General features: G+C 37.3%; 1 protein-coding gene across 2 annotated transcripts in view; it reads left to right on the top strand.

Moving 5' to 3' along the window:
• The window catches only part of SLC22A15 (solute carrier family 22 member 15), a 123709-nt gene extending 102478 nt beyond the window's left edge, over window positions 1-21231 (top strand). Inside the window, exons 12-13 of one of the 2 annotated variants that reach the window (XR_001496419.3) lie at window positions 389-1666; window positions 2053-21231. Coding sequence is in view for 1 of the 2 variants with exons in the window: in NM_001193093.1 (NP_001180022.1) it covers window positions 389-478 (90 nt within the window). In the remaining variant the exon portion in view is untranslated. Of the gene's footprint in view, window positions 1-388; window positions 1667-2052 lie in introns of those variants that run through there. The other variant, NM_001193093.1, reaches the window with a different exon arrangement.
• Window positions 21232-21711: the final 480 nt, after the last annotated feature.

Raw genomic sequence — 21711 nt, 5'->3', positions numbered from 1 at the left:
TTCTCAGGCAAGAATACTGGGATTTCTCAGGCAACAATACTGGAGTGGGTTGCCATTTCCTTCTCCAGGGGATTTTCCCAACCCAGGGATCCAACCTGCATCTCCTACATTGGCAGGCAAATTCTTTACCACTGGGCCACCTGGAAAGCCACCTGGTTAGAGTAATAGAACTGAGCAAAAATGCTGGAAAACAAAGGTGGGATCCAATTGCAGCTAATTTTCAGGGAAATAAAGATGATTCCTTAGCTTTCTTAGAACACTTAAGGGACTAATCCTTAGGGGAATAAATATCATCAGAGTACCTTTGTCAGTTGAATGCTAGACAGTAATTTAATTTTAGAGATGTCATGACACCATTTCCCTACCCGTTTCTTCTCTCCTGCTTTAGTCTGTGGACAAGGAGAGCCCTTTAGGGAGCGAGAGTGATGAAGAGGAAGAGTTTTACGATGCTGATGAGGAGACTCAGATGATCAAATGAGGAGTCCCAGGTTCCTCCTCAGAAGCAGAGGGTCATCTTCCGTGCCTCTGTCAAGGGCAGGTGCTCCTGGGAAATTGCAGAGAGCTGTGGAAAGAAAGGCTTGAACAAACTGAAGGTACTCAGTGTGGCCTGATGTTTTATAGGCACCAAGGAAGTTGGAGAAGAGATTTCCATGAACAGGACATCACTGAGTGAAAAGCTATTAACTTGCCTACAGTTGAGATATAGTGCAGAATCATGACCTTTGGCCAGATTGCTCAATTCTGCATGCCAGAGTGATAAACTCAGTTGTTTCTAGAAGTTTGATTATGTTGCCGTTCAACTTCATTGTGACCTAAAGGCAAATATGTAAAATTTCTTCTCACCATTAAGATGGAATCTGTGTATCAGCTTTGACATCTGCCTGTCTCGATTGCTTCTCATCAGGAATCTTTGGAGGCAAGTTGATGTTAGCATTCCATTCATTTTTGTGCCAGAAGAAAAGCATTGAGAGATCGTTTGTATGACCTGAGGCCCTCCAGCTGTACCCCAAGAGATGAAATCTGGGCCCTCAGCTTGGCCCCTGGTTCAGTGACTGGTTCCAGCTCCTCGTGTTAATCCGACAGATGACCCTCTAGAAAAAATCCAGCTGCACCAAAGTAATGTTGAGAGTCCAAGGTGTGGCTGCACCCCCGCCCCCCACCCCCAGCAGCTCCCTTTGATACTCAAATTTCCATCTCAGATTCTAGTACCAGCGAAACTTCCAAACATGCCCAGTAAATGATGACGTTTTATAGAGGGGAAGGGCAGTTAAAAAGTGACATGTTGAGCCCTTTTGTTGAGCCCTTGGATGTTTGAAGGGGAGAAAAAAGATGCCATTTTTAATAAGGAAGAAAAGAAAGTTACCTTTCACAATTTTCTGTTTGTTTTGTCTTCAGTGTTGTGCAAGGAGGAACTTGGGCAACCTTTAAGGACTGGAACTCATTTAGTCCTAGGTCAGCCCCAGCCTGTTTAGTTTAGCTAGAATGGAAGGCACAGGAGTTTCCTAGGAAATGTTGGTTTTCGTTAAGAACCACTGGCTTTCAAATAAAATCAGTCATACTCTGTTTCCTCAAATCATGTGCTGGAAGTGTTTCCTGTGAAACTCCAGTGTTATCTCAAAAAGAAGTGTTATCTTGGAGTCAACAAGCTTGGACCGCATTGCTTTAGGTCAGTTTCCCAACTGGGACTGTTTCTGTGTTTTCAGAATTTCCGTTTCTGCTAATCTCTTGGAGAAAAAGAAATTTCATTAGAAATAGAAGTCATCACTGTGTCTGTGTCTGGAAATCTTGGAGGACTCACCTCGAATTGGCTCCAACCCTCTCCTGTCTTCTTCCATTTACTTCTTGGTTTGTACTATACTAGCCTGTACCTTTGTATTTGCTAAAGTGTTTTATATCCTTCATGCCCTTAATGTATTGGGCTCTTTATAAATAGGAAGCATCTTTACTACTGTTTATTTCTCTCCGCTGTGCCCAGAACACACTATGTATTGCTGTTTCTAGCCATCAAGTAAGTTGTAGAACTCCTGCCAGTATCGCTTTTGTCCATCACAGGCAAATCTGCCCCAAACCCCCAGACAGTGGAATCTTGGCATCTTTCTCTGGGAGATGGAGACCCTGCCCACCATCAAGAGAAGAAGAAAGGAAGAACTTAAAAGGACACTTAGAAGCTCTTTGTTGTGACGTTAAATGGAAAACAACAAGCTAACATTTGGTCGTTCTTGGCTGGTTGTCAGCCTCTTTGCATTATAAGAGTAATGACCCCATTATCAAAAAATGTGGAAACTAGAAGTTAAAAAAATGTACTACTCATAGACTCAACACCCAGAGTCAGCCAGTGTTGTGGCTTTGTTCTCTTTGAAGACCAACTGGTAACCCATCTTTTTTGTTGGTACTGGGGTTCCCTCTGCCTCTGACTAGATAAATAAGGATTCCATTAGTTCTGTCCCTAAGTATTCTCTTTTTCCAACTCTAGGATAGAAGAAGGGAGGGAAGGAAACACAGTTTGAACACATGTTGCTAAGGCTGGACTACCAGCTGCTCGTGTCAGATGTGCCACTAAATTTCTTTAGTGTTTCTTTCTTGATGGTCTTTTGGCAAAGTTTAATAATTTGCCTTTTATAAAAACAGATTTTTTTTTCCTTTTGGTGTTAACTGTTGAAAAATAGTGATTGTGGAGATTTTGCACATGAGTACATTTGTGTTGATTAAATTATTGGAAAACTCTTAATTTATAGATAACATATGTTGTTTGTGCAGATGATTTGTAAAAGGTTTCCTTTCAAATGTCTGTATTGTATTCAAAATTAAATTTCTTTTCTCCAGAAAAGCAACAAGAAAAATGTAAGACACATGAGAAATCCCAGGGCTTCCAGCATCTAAGGTCTTATCAACAGCTTGTCCAGAACTTAGGCACCACACAGATGTCTTGAAAGAAACTGTACTATAGTTTTCTGATCAGTGGGTTAAAAACCACTGCCCATTGAAAATGCAGTATTTGTCATTTGGCTGATTTCAAGTGATAACAGACATTCTTTAGTATCTAAAAATAAAGAAAAAAACACAAATACGGTAAGTAAGAAGCAAATAAATGTTCCTGGGACACTGCCCAAATAAATTTGATCCAGACAAGTATTTTTATAGAGGTCAAATTGATAAAGATACTTCTAATAGATTTATATTCTTAACAAAACATTGCAATAATTCTCTCTACTAAACCAGAATTAAAATGTAGCTTTCTAATAGAACTGACTCCTCCATTACAATTTTTTATTAGCTCATTAGTTCTTAAATTGGACATCTATATTTTTTATTAGATAATTCTTAAATTGGACATCTATAAAGGATTTTTTTCAGTAAATAAAATGCAGTTTTTTTGGCTTGTGAATTTGATAGAGAATTGTAAAACATAGGCTTTTCTTTTGTTCTTACAGAATATGTCAGGATGTATATAGTAGCATCTTTGACAAATGGAACAAATATAGAATATGCTAGAAACTATGGGTGGTTTGTGGGACAGGGGCTATAGCAAGTTTAAGGAGTTGGTGGAAACAGAAGATAACTGTAAAAATATATCTAGGAGAAAAATGCAAAGATAGGGCATGGTTAGAAAATTTATCTGTGTAGTATATTAGACCTTATAGTCATCTCAATAGATGTTCTTAGTTGCTCAGTTGTGTCCGACTCTTTGCGACTCCATGGACTGTAGCCCACCAGACTCCTCTGTCCATGGGGATTCTCCAGGTAAGAATTCTGGAGTGGGTTGCCATGCCCTCCTCCAGGGAATCTTCCCATCCCAGGGACTGAACCCAGGTCTCCCACATTGCAGGCAGATTCTTTACCATCTGAGCCACCAAGGAAGCCCAACTCAATAGATACATGAAGATTATTTGGCAAAATTCAACACCTATTTAAAATAAAAGCTACTAGCAGATAAGGAATAAAAAGAAACTTCCTTCTCAGGATAAGGGATATCGTAGTACATAAGGTTAATTGGGACATAAGATCTCATCACCTTCCCAGAACTTTGGCCTTCAGACTTTACTGATAATGACCACAATAACAAATGGATTCTTTCTCTTCCCTCTTCTTCCACCTCTTTCTAATCTCTGTCTCTGTTTTGCTCTTTCTTCTTGCCTTACAAATGCCTACTAGATGAAAATATTTAAAATGCATTAAAATATGTATATAAAACTTTCATGAAACATGTTTATTCTTAAGATAGCATATATTCTGTCCCACTTTGTTTTTTAAAATGCCATTTGTGATCCCCTAAACCAATTCCCACTCTAGTGCTCTTGCCTGGAAAATCCCATGGACAGAGGAGCCTGGTAGGCTGCCGTCCATGGGGTTGCAAAGAGTCGGACACGACTGAGCGACTTCACTTTCACTTTTCACTTTCATGCATTGGAGAAGGAAATGGCAACCCACTCCAGTGTTCTTGCCTGGAGAATCCCAGGGACGGGGGAGCCTGGTGGGCTGCCGTCTCTGGGGTCACACAGAGTCGGACACGACTGAAGCGACTTAGCAGCAGCAGCAGCAGCAAACCAATTTCATGACCTACTATAACATGAAAATCCATGGTTCTTCTCTTGTACTTCTTGTTGTACTGCAGAGGCTTTAAAGCTAAGATGTACATTTCCCAAACACCCTTTGCAGCTAGGCTTCTAGGTGCAATTAAGTTTCCGTCACTCAGATTCAGATGGAATTGAGAATGTGGGAGTGAGGTGGAGGCCGTCCTTGTGGTGGATCATTTTTTCCTACTGGGGTCTACAAAGATGGAGGCATTTGGTTTTGCTGAGGCAGTTTCAGCAGAAATGTTGACAGTCAGGGGCAATACATATTAAAACCTTAATAAGATTTTTTTTTTTTTTACACAGAACCTGGAAAAATAACTCTAGTTAAGGAAAAGTAAAGATTCAAAAATACTCAACAATCCCAAAAATATAAGACAAGCAAGAGACTTGACTTCCCAGATATTAAAACAAAGCTATGGTATGAGTGTAGCAATAGATAAGCAGATCAGTAAAACATAATAGAAATCTCAGAACAAGACAAAGGATATATAACAGTTTGGCATTTTCTGAAGATGGTATGACAACTCAGTGGGGAAAAAAACTGAACTATTCAGTTATTGTTGAGCAACTGTTGGGTTTCCATATCAAAAAATAAAATAAAATTACACCCTTTCTACACACCATAACAAAAAGTCCAAATGAATTGAAGAACTTAATGGAAAAAGGCAAAACTTAAAAAAAAATTATAAAATGATATAGGAGAATGTTCTTATGACCTTGAGGGATAGATGGATTTTTCAGACAGAAAGTAAAAATCACAAATCATTTTTAAGAAGATAGGTTGATATGTTTCACTACGTCTAAATGTAAAACTTCTTTCTATATGACTAGACACACCACAAAATTAAAAGCAAAGCAATAGATTAGGAAAAGAATATTGGCAACTTCTGTAAAAGACAAAGATCAGTATCCAGAATGTAGAAAGAATTAGTGCTGATTAAAAAGAAAAATAAGGAGGAAGCTTATAAAATATATTTTTAGGTAATTTACAGCCTCACTAGAGGATCAGAGAAATGCAAATTGAAACAATGTTAAGTTATTCAAAATCTATTAGATTGGAAGAAAAGAAGAGTTCTAAAACAACGTTTTGAAAATACGAAGAAGAAGGCATTTCTCTACATTCTGATAGAAGTATAAATTTACTTATCAACTAGATTGTCAATAGCCAGTGAGGTTGAAAAATGTAAACATTCTGTGACACAGAGATTCTACTTCTGTATCTATTAATATGTCATGGAAGAGTTTTCAGATATTTTGAAGGAAACCATTTCACGCCGTGCCACACATAGTGCACAAACCTACATATACACGTCCATATGTACATATATGCCACCAATAACTTTCCATTAAATAATACCATCACTAAATGCATTGCACTGTGTTTCCTATGCCATTGTATTTTACTTTAAAATGGAAAGAATATTGGTGAAGACACACAAAAGTGATTTTACAATTTATAGGCAAATAAAAGCATGCAGTTGCAAGAAGTAAGGCATAATACCTTTCATATTTACCTTAGTACTTGCCTAGTGTGCTTGTCTGCAAGTAGATATGTACAGAGATGTCCATTATAGTTGTAATGAAACAATGAAATACCTTCAGTAGGGAAATGTATAGATACCATTTTATATTCAGCAAATGGAATTAAATCTGGGACTTCTATGCACTCAGGTAGATGGATGTTCAATGTTGAACCAAATGTTAGCTAATCTTTTCTAGATCAAAGTTATTTCATGGTTAACTTCTTTAGTGAGTGACAGGAATATTTGCCAGTTATTTAGGCCATACTTTACAGTCAAGACTGTTGATATTCTGTTGCAGAAATACAAGTCTCACCATTTTTCCTACCCAAATGAAGAGTTATCCCCCTTCCCTCTACGTCTGAATTTCTCTTGGAAAAGAGTTTGCATCTGTGAAAACATTTAGACCACTTCTTAACCGAGACCCTAGAGCTCTGTAATATAAATCTTAGAAGAGATTAGTCATTTATTGAAAAACATCAGGGGCAGATGTAGCCAAATGAGTATTAAAATAACTTCAGAGGCGCTGTGCATCAGCAGAAGCATGGAGCGTGGCAGAGCCAGGAAGTGAGGTTGTGAAGATGCTATATTCACAGACATTATTTGGGGAATTAAAGTAGAGAAGATGGGAGCCAGTTCTTCTCCACGCTCCTTAAATGCATTGGCTACACAGAACATGTGGCCTTGGATGGACCCATAGGACAGCACCATGAAGATGACCCTCTTCTGGACACATTTGCTCCAGAAAATTTAGAAAAAAAATAAAATAACTTCAGTCTGAACCTTGCAGAACAATTGATTTTGAATAGACTAGATTCTGATGGAATTGCTTTGCTTCAAAATATAACTGGGTGAAATGATTGTGTAAGATAGGTAAAGATGCACACTCAACTTGGAGGTGAATTTAATAATAAATGAATGATTTACCAGTATGTGGGCAGAGCTTCCAGAAACCACAGAAGAGAAGGCAGTATGCAGAAGGAAGCCCATTGATACAGTCTGCACAGGTCAGCCTCCTAGCCCCAGCACAAATTGAGGACGGGAACCACAGAGGTAAACTGTTCAGCACGGGGAAGCATTTGAGAGTTGGTAAATAGTTGTCACATCAGATTAGGGTTTTTAAATGGTAGAAGCCAAAATATGCTTGCTGGTGATGATACAATAAATTCATTTGCTTCCTATAGGTACATTTCACCATGTATAGGGTGTTTGCTTTCCTATTTGCTATAGCAGGTGGCATGCATCCATCCAGTTATGTAGCAGGATCCAGTTATATGTGTGTGAATGTAACAGAAGAGGGACTGTAACAACAGCGATTCACTTTCAAATAAAATTCTTCCCATACTATGTATTATCATTAATACATTATATTGTAGTTTTCTCTGAATGTGTACTATAACCAAGAGAGAAGACAAAGAGTATTTTGCTTCTACAGGTAGAATAGCAGCAGAATACACTGGTGGTTAGAAATGTCAATCAAACTAACTTTTCCATAAAGATTCCCAAGACTCTTTTAAAAAAAATATTTATTTATTTATTTGTCTATATTGGGTCTTTGTCACTGCGTGGACTTTTCTCTGGTTGTGGTGAGGAGGTGCTACATTCAATTTGCAATGCCCAAGCCTCTCACTGTAGTGGCTTCTCTTGTTGGGGAGTGGAGGGTCTAGGGCACACAGGCTTCAGCAGTGGCAACACATAGGCTCAGTAATTATGGTTCCCCAGGGCTTCCCTAGTAGCTCAGATGGTAAAGCATCTGACTGCAATGCAGGAGACCTGGGTTCGATCCCTGGGTTGGGAAGATCCCCTGGAGAAGGAAATGGCAACCCACTCCAGTATCCTTGCCTGGAAAATCCCACGGACAGAAGAGCCTGGCAGGCTGTACAGTCCATGGGGTCACAAAGAGTCGGACACGACTGAGCAACTAACACACACAGCTCTAGAGCACAGGCTCAGTAGTTGTGGCCCATGGGCTAGCTGCTCCATGGCATGTGGAATCTTCCCAAATCAGGGATGGAACCGATATCTCCTGCATCGGCCAGCAGATTCTTTACCACTGAGCCGGCAGGGAAGCCTCCAAGACCCTTTTTAGTTTACATAAGTAACTGGATGCTGTATTCGTTTCCTATTTCTGCTGTAACAAAATATCATAAGCTTTAGACAACACGGATTTATTCTATTACATATTTGGAAGTCAGGCAACAAAGTGAATTTTAAGGGGTTAAAATGAAGATGTCAGCAGGGCTGTTTTCCCCCCCTGAGTTTTCCAGGGGAAATCCGTTCCTTTGTCTCCTGCAACTTCTAGACAGTGCAGCGTTCCTCAGGCCTGGCCACAGCACCCCAGCCTCTGCTCCTGTTGTCTGACATGGCCTTCTACTTGCGCCAGTCTTCTGCCTCCTTCTTATTAGTACCTCTGTGGCTACATCAGGCCCTCCCAGATAATTCCAACTCATCTCTCCTTTTCAAGATCCTTATCTGCAAAGTCCCTTTTGCTGTAAAAGGTAACATTCACAGGTTCTGGTGATTAGCATGTGAATATCTTTGGGGCCCAGCAGTCAGCTTATTACAGGTGTCTTAAGTGTGTGTCACTGAAGTTTTCTAAGTGGACAGGACCTGCTGACATCATCAGTGTATACTTGGAAGTTTTATGGGAAAACCTAGTCATTATCAAGATAAGCTGTACTCAGACCATGGGTAACAGCCAAAAATCTACTTTTATTAATGAGTTTATAGACACACTTGGCTAAACCTGAAGTCTCCCAGTTATTGTTTGAAAGAATAAAGTGCTTACAAAAGAATTTAAACCTACTAAGACTTTGTCTCTGAGTTTTATTTGTTGCCGTGTCTTAACTTCCAGTAGTTTTCTTATCAAAAGCAATTGTTCTCTCTACCTTTGTTGTATATTCTTAAGCATTTTGTACTTTTCCGTAATTATAGTATTTATTGTGTACTCTAATAAATGATTATGTCTTCCCTATTAAGCCATGAGCTGTATGAAAACAGGGTACATGTCCATCTTTTTTCCTACTGAATGCCCACCCATAGCACTGGACCCAGTGTGTTATTAGGCATTCAGGTACTTTTTTTTATATTGGAGTATAGCCAATTATAGCCCAGGTGGCATAGTGGTAAAGAACCTGCCTGCCAGCACAGGAGATATGAGAGATGTGGGTTTGATCCCTGGGTCGGGAAGATCTCCTGGAGGAGGGCATGGCAACCCTCTCCAGTATTCTTGCCTGGAGAATTCCATGGACAGAGGAGCTGGTGGGTTATGGTCCGTAGGGTCGCAAAGTTGGATATGGCTGAAGCGACTTAGCACACATAGCTGATTAACAGTGTTGTGATAGTGTCGGGTAAACAGCGAGGGACTCAGCCTTATATATACGTGTATCCATTCTCCCCCAAACTCCCCTCCCAACCGGTCTGCCACATAACATTGGACAGAGTTCATGTGCTATACAGGAAGTCCTTGTTGGTTATCCATTTTGATAATAGCAATTTGTACATGTCCATCCCAAACATTCAGGCATTTTTGAAGAAATACATGGATTCCTCACCACTCTTTCCTATGAGCTCTGTCACTACATTGAACTCAAAAGCTACCAAAGAGGCTGTATCTTACTCATCTTAGTACCTCTAAGAACTAGCACAGTATTGGGGACATGGTAGGCATTCATTAAATTTTTAAATGAGTGAATACCCAGACACAAGGGATTCAAGATTGGCTTAACTGACCTATCAGCTAGTATTCTTAAACAGGATATTCTTCCCCAAGATCAGTTTGAAAAGAAGGTCTGTGGAGTGTTTAGCTCTGAGAAAGCTACTTATAGGTTACTTAAAAAAAAAAAAACAACCTTCATTCCACATTAACCTTCCTATTACCTAAATCACCATAGTGAGCAAAGTTAAAGTTGGGATTAGAGTATGTTCAAGAGAGAAATGATCCCTTTTAACAAGGTCTAAAATGTCTACCCTGAAAATAGAAATAAGCAAAGAAGGATTAATTATTAAATAATGATCTTATCCATGTATTTATTGGAATACAATTGCTTTACCATATTGTATTAGTTTCTGCTTTACAACATGAATCCTGTATAAGTATACATAACCCTCTCCCTCTTGAGCCTCCCTCCCACCCCTGTCCATGTATTTATATACCTATTACTAAAACACCATTCATCCTACTGAGTTGTAGAATAAATCAATCTAGTGATTCTTTTCTTCTCACTGAGGCCTCTCCCAAAGGATATTCTTTGGGGAAGTTTTTGGTATAACCATCAATGGTATAATAATCAGCTCTCCTAATATAATTCATCTAGTGGAAACAACATTTAATGTTTCAGAAATGCTGTCAATTCGATTCCAGGCATTTGAGGGCTCAGCCCATTAACAAAAAAGTTATTAGGAATTGGATCAATGTCTTGATTTTCCTGTTTGCTAGGTGATTCAGAGGCTGGCTCGCAGGTGTTGACTATGTTTCCCTTAATTTATCAGAGGAATGCAAAAATACCTGAAAACATCTCAGAGTAAAGCCTAAGGGGATAGGTAGGCTAGTTGTATTTACTTCTCCATTCTGTCATGTGCAGAAACTATTTATTATTGGTAAGTAGGTTCCAAACTATCTTGAATTCAAGGCCAGAAAATGGAATCAGATGTTGTTGGGTTATAGAATTCTATAATGATTGATTTGTCAATATCAAAGCAGAGTCAGAACATAACAAATGCATTTCCAACAGTAGAAGAATTTATTATCTTCCCAATCCAGTCCATCAGGAGAGAGATGAGGCTTGATAAGGATTTAACTGATTAAGAATGACTAGGTAAAAAGTTGAAGACCTGGAGAATGTGGGGGGAAAAAAAAACAGAACAAAGGTAATGTTGTTTTGTCTTGTGGAACAAAATGTCCAAGTGAAGCAGAGGTATAGAATCATTAACAAGTTTTGTTGACAAAGGTGTCATAAAATGACATCCAGTGAAAAGAGTGACATCTAGGCTTTGCATGTTTGCGTTCAAACCACCCCAGATAGCTTCAAGATTATCCTAGGAAGATGTGCACAAAATATCAAAAAATTTCCTTAACTAGTTTCTTATATTCAAGAGGAAAAGTAACAGGGGAAAATAAATTATTCCTAAAATATTTAGAGTGCCTACTGTGTGCTGTGTCCTATTCTTGGTGCTGGGTTAGGAGAGAACATGTATTGAGCATTATTCTAAACAGTTTATGTTTCTTGGTATATACAATCTTCAGAAGAAAACTATGAAATGTATACCATAGATCCCATTTCATAGGTGAGGAAACTGAGGCCCTAGTTAAGGACCCCCAGGTCAGACAACTAATTGTTGGCAAAACCTGGATTATCTGACTTCAGAAGTCACTTCTTAAGTGACTAAGCTATACTGCTACAATTCTAAAGTGACGAAAGTCAAAGTGACGTCGCTCAGTCGTGTCCACCTCTTTGCGACCCCATGGACTGTAGCCCACCAGGCTCTTCTGTCCATGGGCTTTTCCAGGCAAGAGTACTGGAGTGGGTTGCCATTTCCTTCTCCAAGGGATCTTCCGGGGTTCTTAAATGTTAGCAGGCCTTGTATTTTCCAGGTACTGTTTGATGACAATGGTGTTTATAACTACTATGCATTGACTGCCATGCATCATGTCATCATGTCACCACGTCTACGCAGTCTATGATTATGTCTTAAAATTCTCACAACAATTCTATTAGGTAGGTGTATATGTCTGGTTCTGCTGATGACAGCAACAAAGTTTAGGGGCGTTATGTAACTTTCTCAGGATCACAGCTGGTAAGAGGCAGTGTTAGGTCTACATCGCATTCTGCAAGGCCCAGACGTTTTGATTAGGCTCTTTGAGGAGGCAGAATATTTAAAGGATTCTAATTAGTTAATGATTCTCCCTGTATTTTAGAACCATTAAGGTTTTTTTTTTTTTTTTCCTTTCCAGAATTAAATCAATAAATGAATATAATTGTCAGTCAAAAATATGGATTGAGAAGCTCATTAAGATTCATATGGCTCATTAATGGATCAAATGCAGTTATGATCTCATAGAGAAGATGGAAGAATTCTCCATTTCTGAGTAGTTGTTGGGGTTACTTTCATTATTCACTTTAGGGCAGCTATTAAGCTACCTTTCCATCAAATATATTCAAGAAAAATTCACTGAGTACCTACTGTGTACCAGGCATTTCCATAAGCTTGGAGCTGTCAGAGATCATTGAGGTGGGTTTTTTAAGCTGTGAGCTGTCCCAGGGTCTTTGGTCTAATTGGTGGGATTTAAGTCCAACAAGTTGAAAAGGACTTAGTGGAACTGAGAGACCTTCTGGGATCCAAGTTTGGGAAACTGGCTGGTGCCTGAAATGGATTTCTTTTTCAATGAGGAAGTTCTTGAGAGGGGAGGTCTCAGCCTGGGACTTTTGATAGTGGTTTCATTTGATAGTGGTTAATTATGCCAACAACTAACAGGCTAACTAAAGCCTGTTATCTGAGGAGAGTGAGCTTGCTGCTATCAGCAAAGGGACACCTAAACATTTCCTCTTGTAAATACTCTTTCCCTTTATCAGATTAGCCACATTTCAAAGTCCTGTGCAAAGACCAGGACTGCCATCATTTTTTTTTTTTTCATATTCTTCATTAAAATTCTTTATTTGATAACTTAATAACTTTTAACTTTGGAGTAGTTCAACATGCTCCCAAAAGATATTTTAAAGACCCTCTGAAATCTTCTCAGTATTGCAAGAATACAGTTTTAGAATCAGATTTTTAAATTTTCTTTTCCTCTTCTTTAACATGTAATATTAAGACATCATATGTCCCTGTGCTGATTATTAAGTGATGTGTATATAAAACAGCTGCCAAACAGGAGAGCTTCAGTAAGTTCTACTACCTAGAAACTGCCAAAGATTTTTAAACAAGGATTTAACACACACCTTTTAAAACATGCTTTATTTTATTTTTTTGGCCACGCTGTGAGGCTTGTGGGATCTTAGTTCCTGACCAGGGATGGAAACTGCACCCTCTGGAGAAGAAGCACAAGGTCCTAACGAACTTCTGGACTGCCCCCAAATTCCCAAAAAATGTTTTAAAGAAAGTTAACTCTCATGATGACATATATATATTTTTTTTTCCAAAATGAAATTTATATTGAATGTTTCAAGAAAACATATTTTCAATCTGGCCCAGTTCATTTGCCACCTAATCATGTAAATGAGGAAATAAGGCTTTTGTAAGACCACTTCCTTTTTCTCTATCTTCCTTGAAGATCTGGAAGCTCCTTTCCCCTTTTCCCCTCCCACTTTCCTGAGGAATCCGGGTTTGGGGAGGAGGCAGTAGCCTCCCTGTGGGAGGAGAGGAAGGACTATAAAATCCATTTCTTCTAACGTTGGACCCCAGATCTTCTCTCTTTCCCTTTTGGAAGCAGCTTGGAAGGGTAAGTGTGGGAGAAAAGTAATTGGGGAAGTAAAGTAATCAGGCAGTTGTGTGTTTCCCACCTAGAGCTCCACAAGGGAGCCGGGGAGAGGAACTCTGCTTGCACCTTCCCTGGGTCATAGGGAGAGTGATTCTTGAGGATTCTTTCCGTCCATAGGTGCACTCATAAAGAGTGTGATCTGGTCAGAGTGTCACCCGTGATTAAATCATTGAAACTCAAGGGAGCCTTAGGTGAACAAACAGGAAGCAAATTCAGTTACAATATGTGGACCACACTTAAGGTTGATGAACAGGTCTTACTGTTTTGAGAATAAGCAAATATTTCCAGTCATTTGTATCCAGTTGTTCACATGAGTTCTATTCCTTGCCCTTTTCCCTTTTCACTTTGTATACTCTCCCTGAGCAATCTCTACTCTAAATACTGAATTTTATTTATATCTTTTCTCTGATTATAAAAATGTCAGTATGTTAATTGTAAAAAAAAAAAAATCAATGGGAAAAAAATCTAATATGGAAAGTAAAAATTCGACGCACTCCCACCACCCAGAGAAGACCACTTTTATTTCATGGGTAATGTTTTGTGACCTACTTTTTTCTGTCAATAATGTCATTAGCATTTTCTTGTTATTAAATATTCTTTACTGTATAATTTTTAAAGGCTGCAAAGTCTTCCATCATATAAATGTATTATAACTTATTAGCCAGTGTCCAATTTTTATTTAGTTTGTATCCTTTGTTTCCTGTTAAAAATGAGGCATACAGAGAGGTGGCATACCTTTCAAGCTTCTTTCATATAAATTTTAAGATGCAGTCATCGAGTTAGTGGGCATGATTTTTAAAATTTTGATAAAAATTTTCCTGTCAGTTTACATTGCCGCTGTTAATATATCAGGGCCATATTCCCCACTGGCTTCTAAGCATTATTATCTTTCTCTAATTTTTGCCAAACTATCAAATTAGGGGAGGGACCAGATGAAAGACTGTCTCATTGTTAGAATCTAATTTGCCTGTTTCTGTAACTAGAGATATAATAACGGTTTGGGAATTTTTTGTTTATTAATTGTCTGTATTTCTTCTTCTATGGATTGTCGTCTCAGATTCTATGCTTTTTCCTACATTGTGAAATTATGTTTTCTAATTTTGAAGTTTTGAATTTTTATTTGACATTTTCAGGACCTTCAGCATATGTTCTTTATATACACAAGTTTAGGTAAATGTTGACCGCCTACCTCCTTTTCCCTCTGATTCCTTTTGTGATTTGTTTTTGTATGTAACTCTTTCATTTACTTGGAATTTATTTTGGTGTATGAGGAATATGGGCTTCACCAGTGGCTCAGTGGTAAAGAATCTGCCTGCAACTCAGGAATGCAGATTTGATCCCTAGGTGAGGAAGATCTTCTGGAGAAGGAAATGGCAACCCACTCCAGTATTCTTGCTGGATATCCCCATGGGGTATCCCATGGGGAGGAGCCTGGAGGTCTATGGTCTGTGGGGTTGCAAAGAGTCAGATAGACTTAGAGACTAAACACCAGTGAAGGGATACAGGGAACTGGCTTTATTATTTTTTTTTTTTTCTAAATAGCTGAGCATTTTTCTTTCATCTCAGGGGTTCCTATTATCCTCACAGATTAAAAGCTTCACCTTTAAAAAGAAAACAGCCTGTAAGGATCCAGAACTCATGCATGGTCAGGATTGTTAAAGCAGAAGAAGGGAGATGGGTGGGAGGAAATGGGGCTTGAGAAAGGCAGTCAGTGAGGAGACTTCAATTTTATGAGAATTATTGTATCAATTATACTTTTTTAAAAAAAAAGATCAGTAGTAAAAGTGACAAATGTTTTCATTTGTAAAGTCTGGATATTTGGACCTAGAAGTATTTTCTATGTTTTTCTGGCACTCTGAAAAAATTTATGGGAACTGTATATATCCTGGAGTCCCCAGTAAATGGAGCCTGGCATCTTCTTAACAATTTTATTATTTCTTCTATAGTGGTTGCCCTTAGAATGTTCTTACTTCTTTTGAGTTGATTTTCCTCATTAATTTTCTTCTAGGACTTCACCCACTTTATTTCAGATGTTGAATTAATTAGAATATGGTTTAGAAGAATAATCTCTTTATACCTGTGACTGTATCTTTCTGATTTCAATTTTTCATACTGTAATTGTCTTTTTATTTGATGAGATTAACTGAAGTGTCTTTGTGTTTCTGTTGTTTTAAGTTATTTAAAAAAATTTCTGAGTAGTTGGAATTATTTTGTATATAATCATTATTTTTCGTTGTTGTTTTGCACTGGTCAAAAGATGTAGTCAGTACAGTTTCTTTTTAGAATATTGAAAATTCTCTTTGTCATGATTTTCCCATATTTTTTGTGAGCATTTGATAAGACTGTTCATGTTTCTACTTTGATTTTTACCTACTTGATCTGCCAAGGACTGAAAGAGGTGTGTTAAAGCTTCCTATCCCAGCTGTGTTTATGCCAAATTCTTTTTGTACTTCTAGTAGTTTATGCTTTATGTGATTATTCTTAATATTAGCAATGGTTCGTGAAGATTCTTGCTTGACTACTACATATTCACAGTGCCTATTGAAAACAGCAGAAAATTGAAATAAATGTGTTCCATATGAGAGTCTATAGGGAGTTTAACCCACTGATATTTATTGTCATAATTGCTACTTTGGACTTCTGTCATCTTTTCTCGCTTGTATGTTTTCTTGCTATATTATAAATTTTCTATCTTTTTCTATATGTTGTATTTTTCATTGTGATGAAATATACATAACAAAATTTACCATTTTAATCACTTCTAAGTGTACAGTTCTGTGGCAATAAGTACATTCACATTGTTGTACAACCATCACCTCCATCCATCTTGAGAAATTTTTCATCTTCCAAAACTGAAACTCTATTTAATAAACACTAAACCTCCATTCTTTCTGTTCTCAGCTCCTGGGAACCGCTTTTCTATTTCCCGACTCTGTGACTCTGACTACTGTAGGTACTGCATACAAGTGGACTTGCACAACATTTGTCCTTTTGTGACTGGCTTACTTCACTCATAATGTCTTCAAGCCTCACACACGTTGTTGCATGTTGTCAGAATTTCCTTCCTTTCTAAGGCTGTGTGCTATTCCACAGTTTATGTAGACTATATTTTGTTTATCCATTCATCTGTTGATGGACATTTGGATTGTTTCTACCTTTTGGCTGTTGTGAATAATACTGCTGTGAACATGGGCATGCAGTACCTGTCCAAGTCCCTGCTCTGATTCTTTTGAGTACAGTACCCACAAGTGAAATCACTGGATCAGGTAGTTACTATAAGTTTAATTTGGGAGGAAATTAAATTAAAATTAAAATTTAGAAGTTAATTTAAAATTAAATTTGTGATACCATTTCTCATAGCCAATGCCCAATTTTACATGTCCAGCAGCAATTTCCCTACATCCTCACCAACTTTTATTATTTTCTGATTTTTTAAATTATTGTTGTCCTAAAGGGTGTGAAGTGGTGCTTTATCATAGTTTTGACTTGTATTTTCCTAATGATTAATGATGCTGAACATCTTTTCATGTGCTTTTGGCTATTTGTAGATCTTCTTTAGAGAAATGACAATTCAAGTCCTTTGCCCATTTTTAGTTGAGTTTTTTTGTTGTTTCTGAGTTGCAGAAGTTCTTTATACCTACCTACTATAACATATATCCCATCCTTACTATTATTAAAAGCAATTAGCTCCTGGTGCCTTCCAATTTGTATCCCTCTGCAGGTTGTGACAAATGGATAATATCACCCCTTAGTTCCAGTGTGAATTAGAAGACAAACATATTTTTCTTTTTCATTGGTCAATTCAGTTGTCTTGAGGCTGAGAGTAGGGGAAGATTTTTGATACAGGGGCTTATTTTGCATTTCACTGTACATCTATGGTCATTTAGAGCCTCCTAACTTAATATCCCTATTTTGTTGCCATCTTTCTGCCATCAGAGGGATTTATTTATAGATGCAAATGTTATCATTTTATTCCCCAGTTTACAAACTCTAAAGGGTTCCCCAGTACCTACAGGACAAAGTTCAGACGTCTCCTGGTGTTAGGCCCAGCCATTCTCTGGACACTGACGACCTCTAAGGTTTCAGATCAGACCACTCTTCTTCACCTTACTCTAGCAACAACAAATTCATTCCAATTGCTTAAATACCTTAAGCCTACTTTCTGCTAAGTGTTATGCTAGACTCTGCGAAAACAAAGTCTTTCTAATAAATTCTAATTTTAAGGATCTTATAAGACTGGATGAGGAGACAGAAGATTATATCAGTTTTATTATCAATCCAGTTTTGAGAATTCCTTTTGTGCAGGTTTGCAGGAAGCATATAGAGAATGCTTTAGGGAAGTTGTTATGACTCCATGTTTTTTTATTAAGATGTAATTCACATACCATAAAATCCACTCTTTTAAAATGTATGATTCACTTTTTTTAAAGCATATTCACAAGGTTATGTAACTATTGCCACGATCAAATTCCAGAAAATTTTTTTATCACTCCAAAAGAAATCTTATCCCCATTGGCAGTTGTTCCTCATTCCTACTTGTCCCCAGCCACTGGCAATTACTAATCTCTTTTCTATCTTCATGGACTTACTTATCACATATTCAATAATGACTTCATATAATTTGTGGCTCTTTGCATCCAATTTATTTCATTTAGCATGTTTTCAACCTTTATTCACGTTGTAGCACATATGTATTAGTATTTCATTCCTTTTTTATTACCAAATAATATTCCATGGTATACATATACTACATTTTATTTATTCATTCATCAGTCAGTGGACAATTAGGTTGTTTCTACTTTGGAGCTATTAATAATGCTGCTGTGAACATTCAGGTACAGATTTGTGTATGGACATTTGTTTTCATTTGTCTTGGGTATATACCTAGGAGTGCTGGGTCATAAGATAACTCTCTAATTAACTTTTCGAGGTCCTGAAAAATTGTTTCCCGATGTGGCTGCTCCATGTTACATTCCTACCAGCAGTTTTGAAGATTCTGACTTCCCACATCCTCCCAACATTTGTTATTGTCTATCGTTTGATTATAGCCTATCCTACTGAAAGTGAAGTGGCATCTCTTTGTGTTTTTTTTTTCTTTTTGTCTTTTCTTCTAATTATGAAAATATAACACATTTACAGGAGGCTTGGAAAATATAGAACAAAAATGCATATAGTTCCACTATATATTACAGTTGTCTGTTTTAAGTAGATAAATTGTTGTGGTTTTAATTTGCATTTTCCTAATGACTAACGGTATTGAATATCATTTTGTGTGCTTATTGACTTATTTGTGTGTCTGTTTTGTTGAAATGTGTATTCAGATCCTTTGCCCAGTTCTTAATTAACTGTCTTTTTATTGTTGGTTTTAAGACTTTTTGTAGATTCTGGATAACAAACAATCAGAAATATAAATTTGCAAATATATTCTCCCATTCTGCAAGTTATCTTTTCACTTTTAAAGATAGTGATCTTTAAAGCACAGTAGTTTGTAATTTTTATGAAGTCTAATTTATATTCAATTGCTTAATTGCTTGTGCTTTAGGTATCATGCCCAAGAAATAATTGCTATTTCAAAGTAGATCAGAAAACATAAGTCCTACTTTGTTCTTATTTTTCAAGACTTCTTTGGCTATTCTTTGTCCCTTATATTTGCATATATATATTTCAGAATCAGCTTGTCAGTTCTGCCCCAAAAGGTAGCTGGAATTTTTGTATGGACTGTACTAAATTTTTAGACTGGTTTGGGGAGTATTTCCATCTTAAGAATAGTAAGTCTTCCATTTAATGAACATGAAATATTTTTCTGCCTACCTAAGTATTATTTAATTTCTGTCAGTGTTTTTCTTTTAAATTTTAAGTGTACAAGTCTTAGGCTTTTTTGTTAAATTTGTTCATATTTTATTCTTTTTTATGCTATTATAAGTTGAATTATTTTCTTAATTTTATTTTCAGATTGTTCATTTCCAAGTGTATGTTAATAAAACTGACCACCTGTTTAGTAAACTGATTTTGATCTTACATCCATCAACTTTGCTGAACGTGTTTATTAGCACCAACAGATTTGTGTGTGTATGGATTCCACATGAATTTTTTATGTCATCTTCAAATAGAGATTATTTTACTTAAACTCCCTCATAGAATCTTTTTCACCTTTCAAGTCTCAGTCTAAATATTCCTTCTTCATTGAATTTTTCCTTAACCTGCCAGGCAATATTGATGTTATTTACTTTAGCACAGTTAATGGGCTTGCTCGTACTTATCACTGTTGTACATGCTACTGTCCTGTATTACAATTAAGTGTCTGTGTTTCCCTCATCATTAAGACAGGCCCTTTTGTTTCCCTTCCATGAGTGGAACTCTTCAGTGTGGTGTCATATTCAGTGTAAAGAAAAGTGTCCTCAGTGTCCTATAGTTTAATGTAAATGCACACAGCTACCCTCAAAGATTGTACTTAAGCCTTTAAAGTAGACAATACAAAATTCACTTATTAAGAGATGAAAACCAACTTATCAGTAGACCTCCAAATGGCAGACATATTTGTCAATTATGTGTTCTTCTCTACACTTTACATAGCAGGGTTGGCTTTTACTCAGTTCAGGGTTGCAAACTATATGACGAATAATTACTCTGCCCTCAGCTTGTGGAGAAAAGCTATTATAATTCCCTCGTAATTACAGCCATGGATTGTTCTATCTTTAACTGAGTCATCTCAAATAAACTGAAATATTTTTAACAGATATTTTGGTTTAGAAAGCTTCTAGAAATAGTTCATCAAAAGGAGTTGTACTGTCCTGGGCACCCAAGCTGAGGTTAAAACAACTGCAGACATAGTTGGTGTCTATGATATTACTCTCATTTTCTTTTTGTAAGTCTTGTGTGTGATTAATTTGCTGCCTAGTATCATTCAGCATTGCTTTTTATTTGGGATCATTTTAGTCTCATTTAATGATTGAGCTATAGTTGGATTTAGCTGGGAAGCTGACGATTTATGTAATTTTACCCTTAATTGGATATTGAAAAGGAAATAAGAATCTAAGCAATTTTTGGCACCAAGAGCCCAGAAGCCCTTGTATCTCTCCAATGTTGATGACTGGCTACTTGATGTTGTAATAAGGCAAGAATTTATACTGAGAAACAAGATCATTATTTGAAATATACCCACATGAGCTGAGGATAAAGGCTTACGCTTTACTTCTTGGTTGATAGTATTCTGGCTGCTTATGACTGATGGGGGTTGTCATGGTGATGAGAGAGAATGAACTGGGTGGTGGCTGGGATAGACATTGCAGTGTGGGAGAAGGGGGCTTAACCTACATATCCTTTGTTAATAGGTCTTTGTTATAGCCTTCCTCTGAAGAGGGCTTTTAATATCATGTTGCCTCTCCTGATGCTGGAGTGTGAAATGAGGACAGTAAAAGAATCCTGTGGTTCTGCAAATCAGACTTGTTTCTGTATTCACTCCATTATCCCATGACCCCAAGGAGGTTTATATCCTGAGACAGAGACTTGGTAGTAAGAAAAATGTTACTGTTTATATGATAGAGCAAAATGTAAAAGAGTTATTTCAGGAGGTGCCAGTCATTTGGCACTTTGTTCTACCATTTTTTGAAATAAAATGTTTAATAATAAAGACTCCTTGATGTTGAGGTATCAAACTTCATTCATTCTTTTCTATTCTTATTACTGTTTTCTCTGACTGGGTTGACCTTGATCACTTTTATTGAAGAAACATATGCCCAAAAGGCCAATTTTTATTTTCTCAACATTGATTGTAGATTATAAACAGCCATAAACATATGGTAAAAAGCTGTGTTTTCCTTGTCATTTTGTTTCCTTAATCATGTTTCAAGAACAAATATTGTGGTTTCTGACTAGTGAAGCAGAGAAGTGGGGTCTGAGTGTTCCTTTTGGTGACAAAACCTCTGGCAGGCACTCTGAAAGGTTTTACCTTTCTCAAAGAGTGAGCTTTCTGTGGTCTTAGGATTGAGAAGTCCTAAGGACAGAGAAAAGATAAAGCTGTCCCCAGCTTCTAGTAGAGGTGGAGAGAGTGGCAGAAACATGACCCAGAAAAGTAAGAAACTCACCCTTCAGAAGACACTGGCTGAAAGGTTGTTGCCCTTCCTGGAGCAAATAGTTGACT

The sequence above is a fragment of the Bos taurus genome, chromosome 3 (genome assembly GCF_002263795.3).
Source record: "Bos taurus isolate L1 Dominette 01449 registration number 42190680 breed Hereford chromosome 3, ARS-UCD2.0, whole genome shotgun sequence".
NCBI lineage: Eukaryota > Metazoa > Chordata > Mammalia > Artiodactyla > Bovidae > Bos > Bos taurus.
This window is presented reverse-complemented; position numbering and strand designations above follow the sequence as displayed.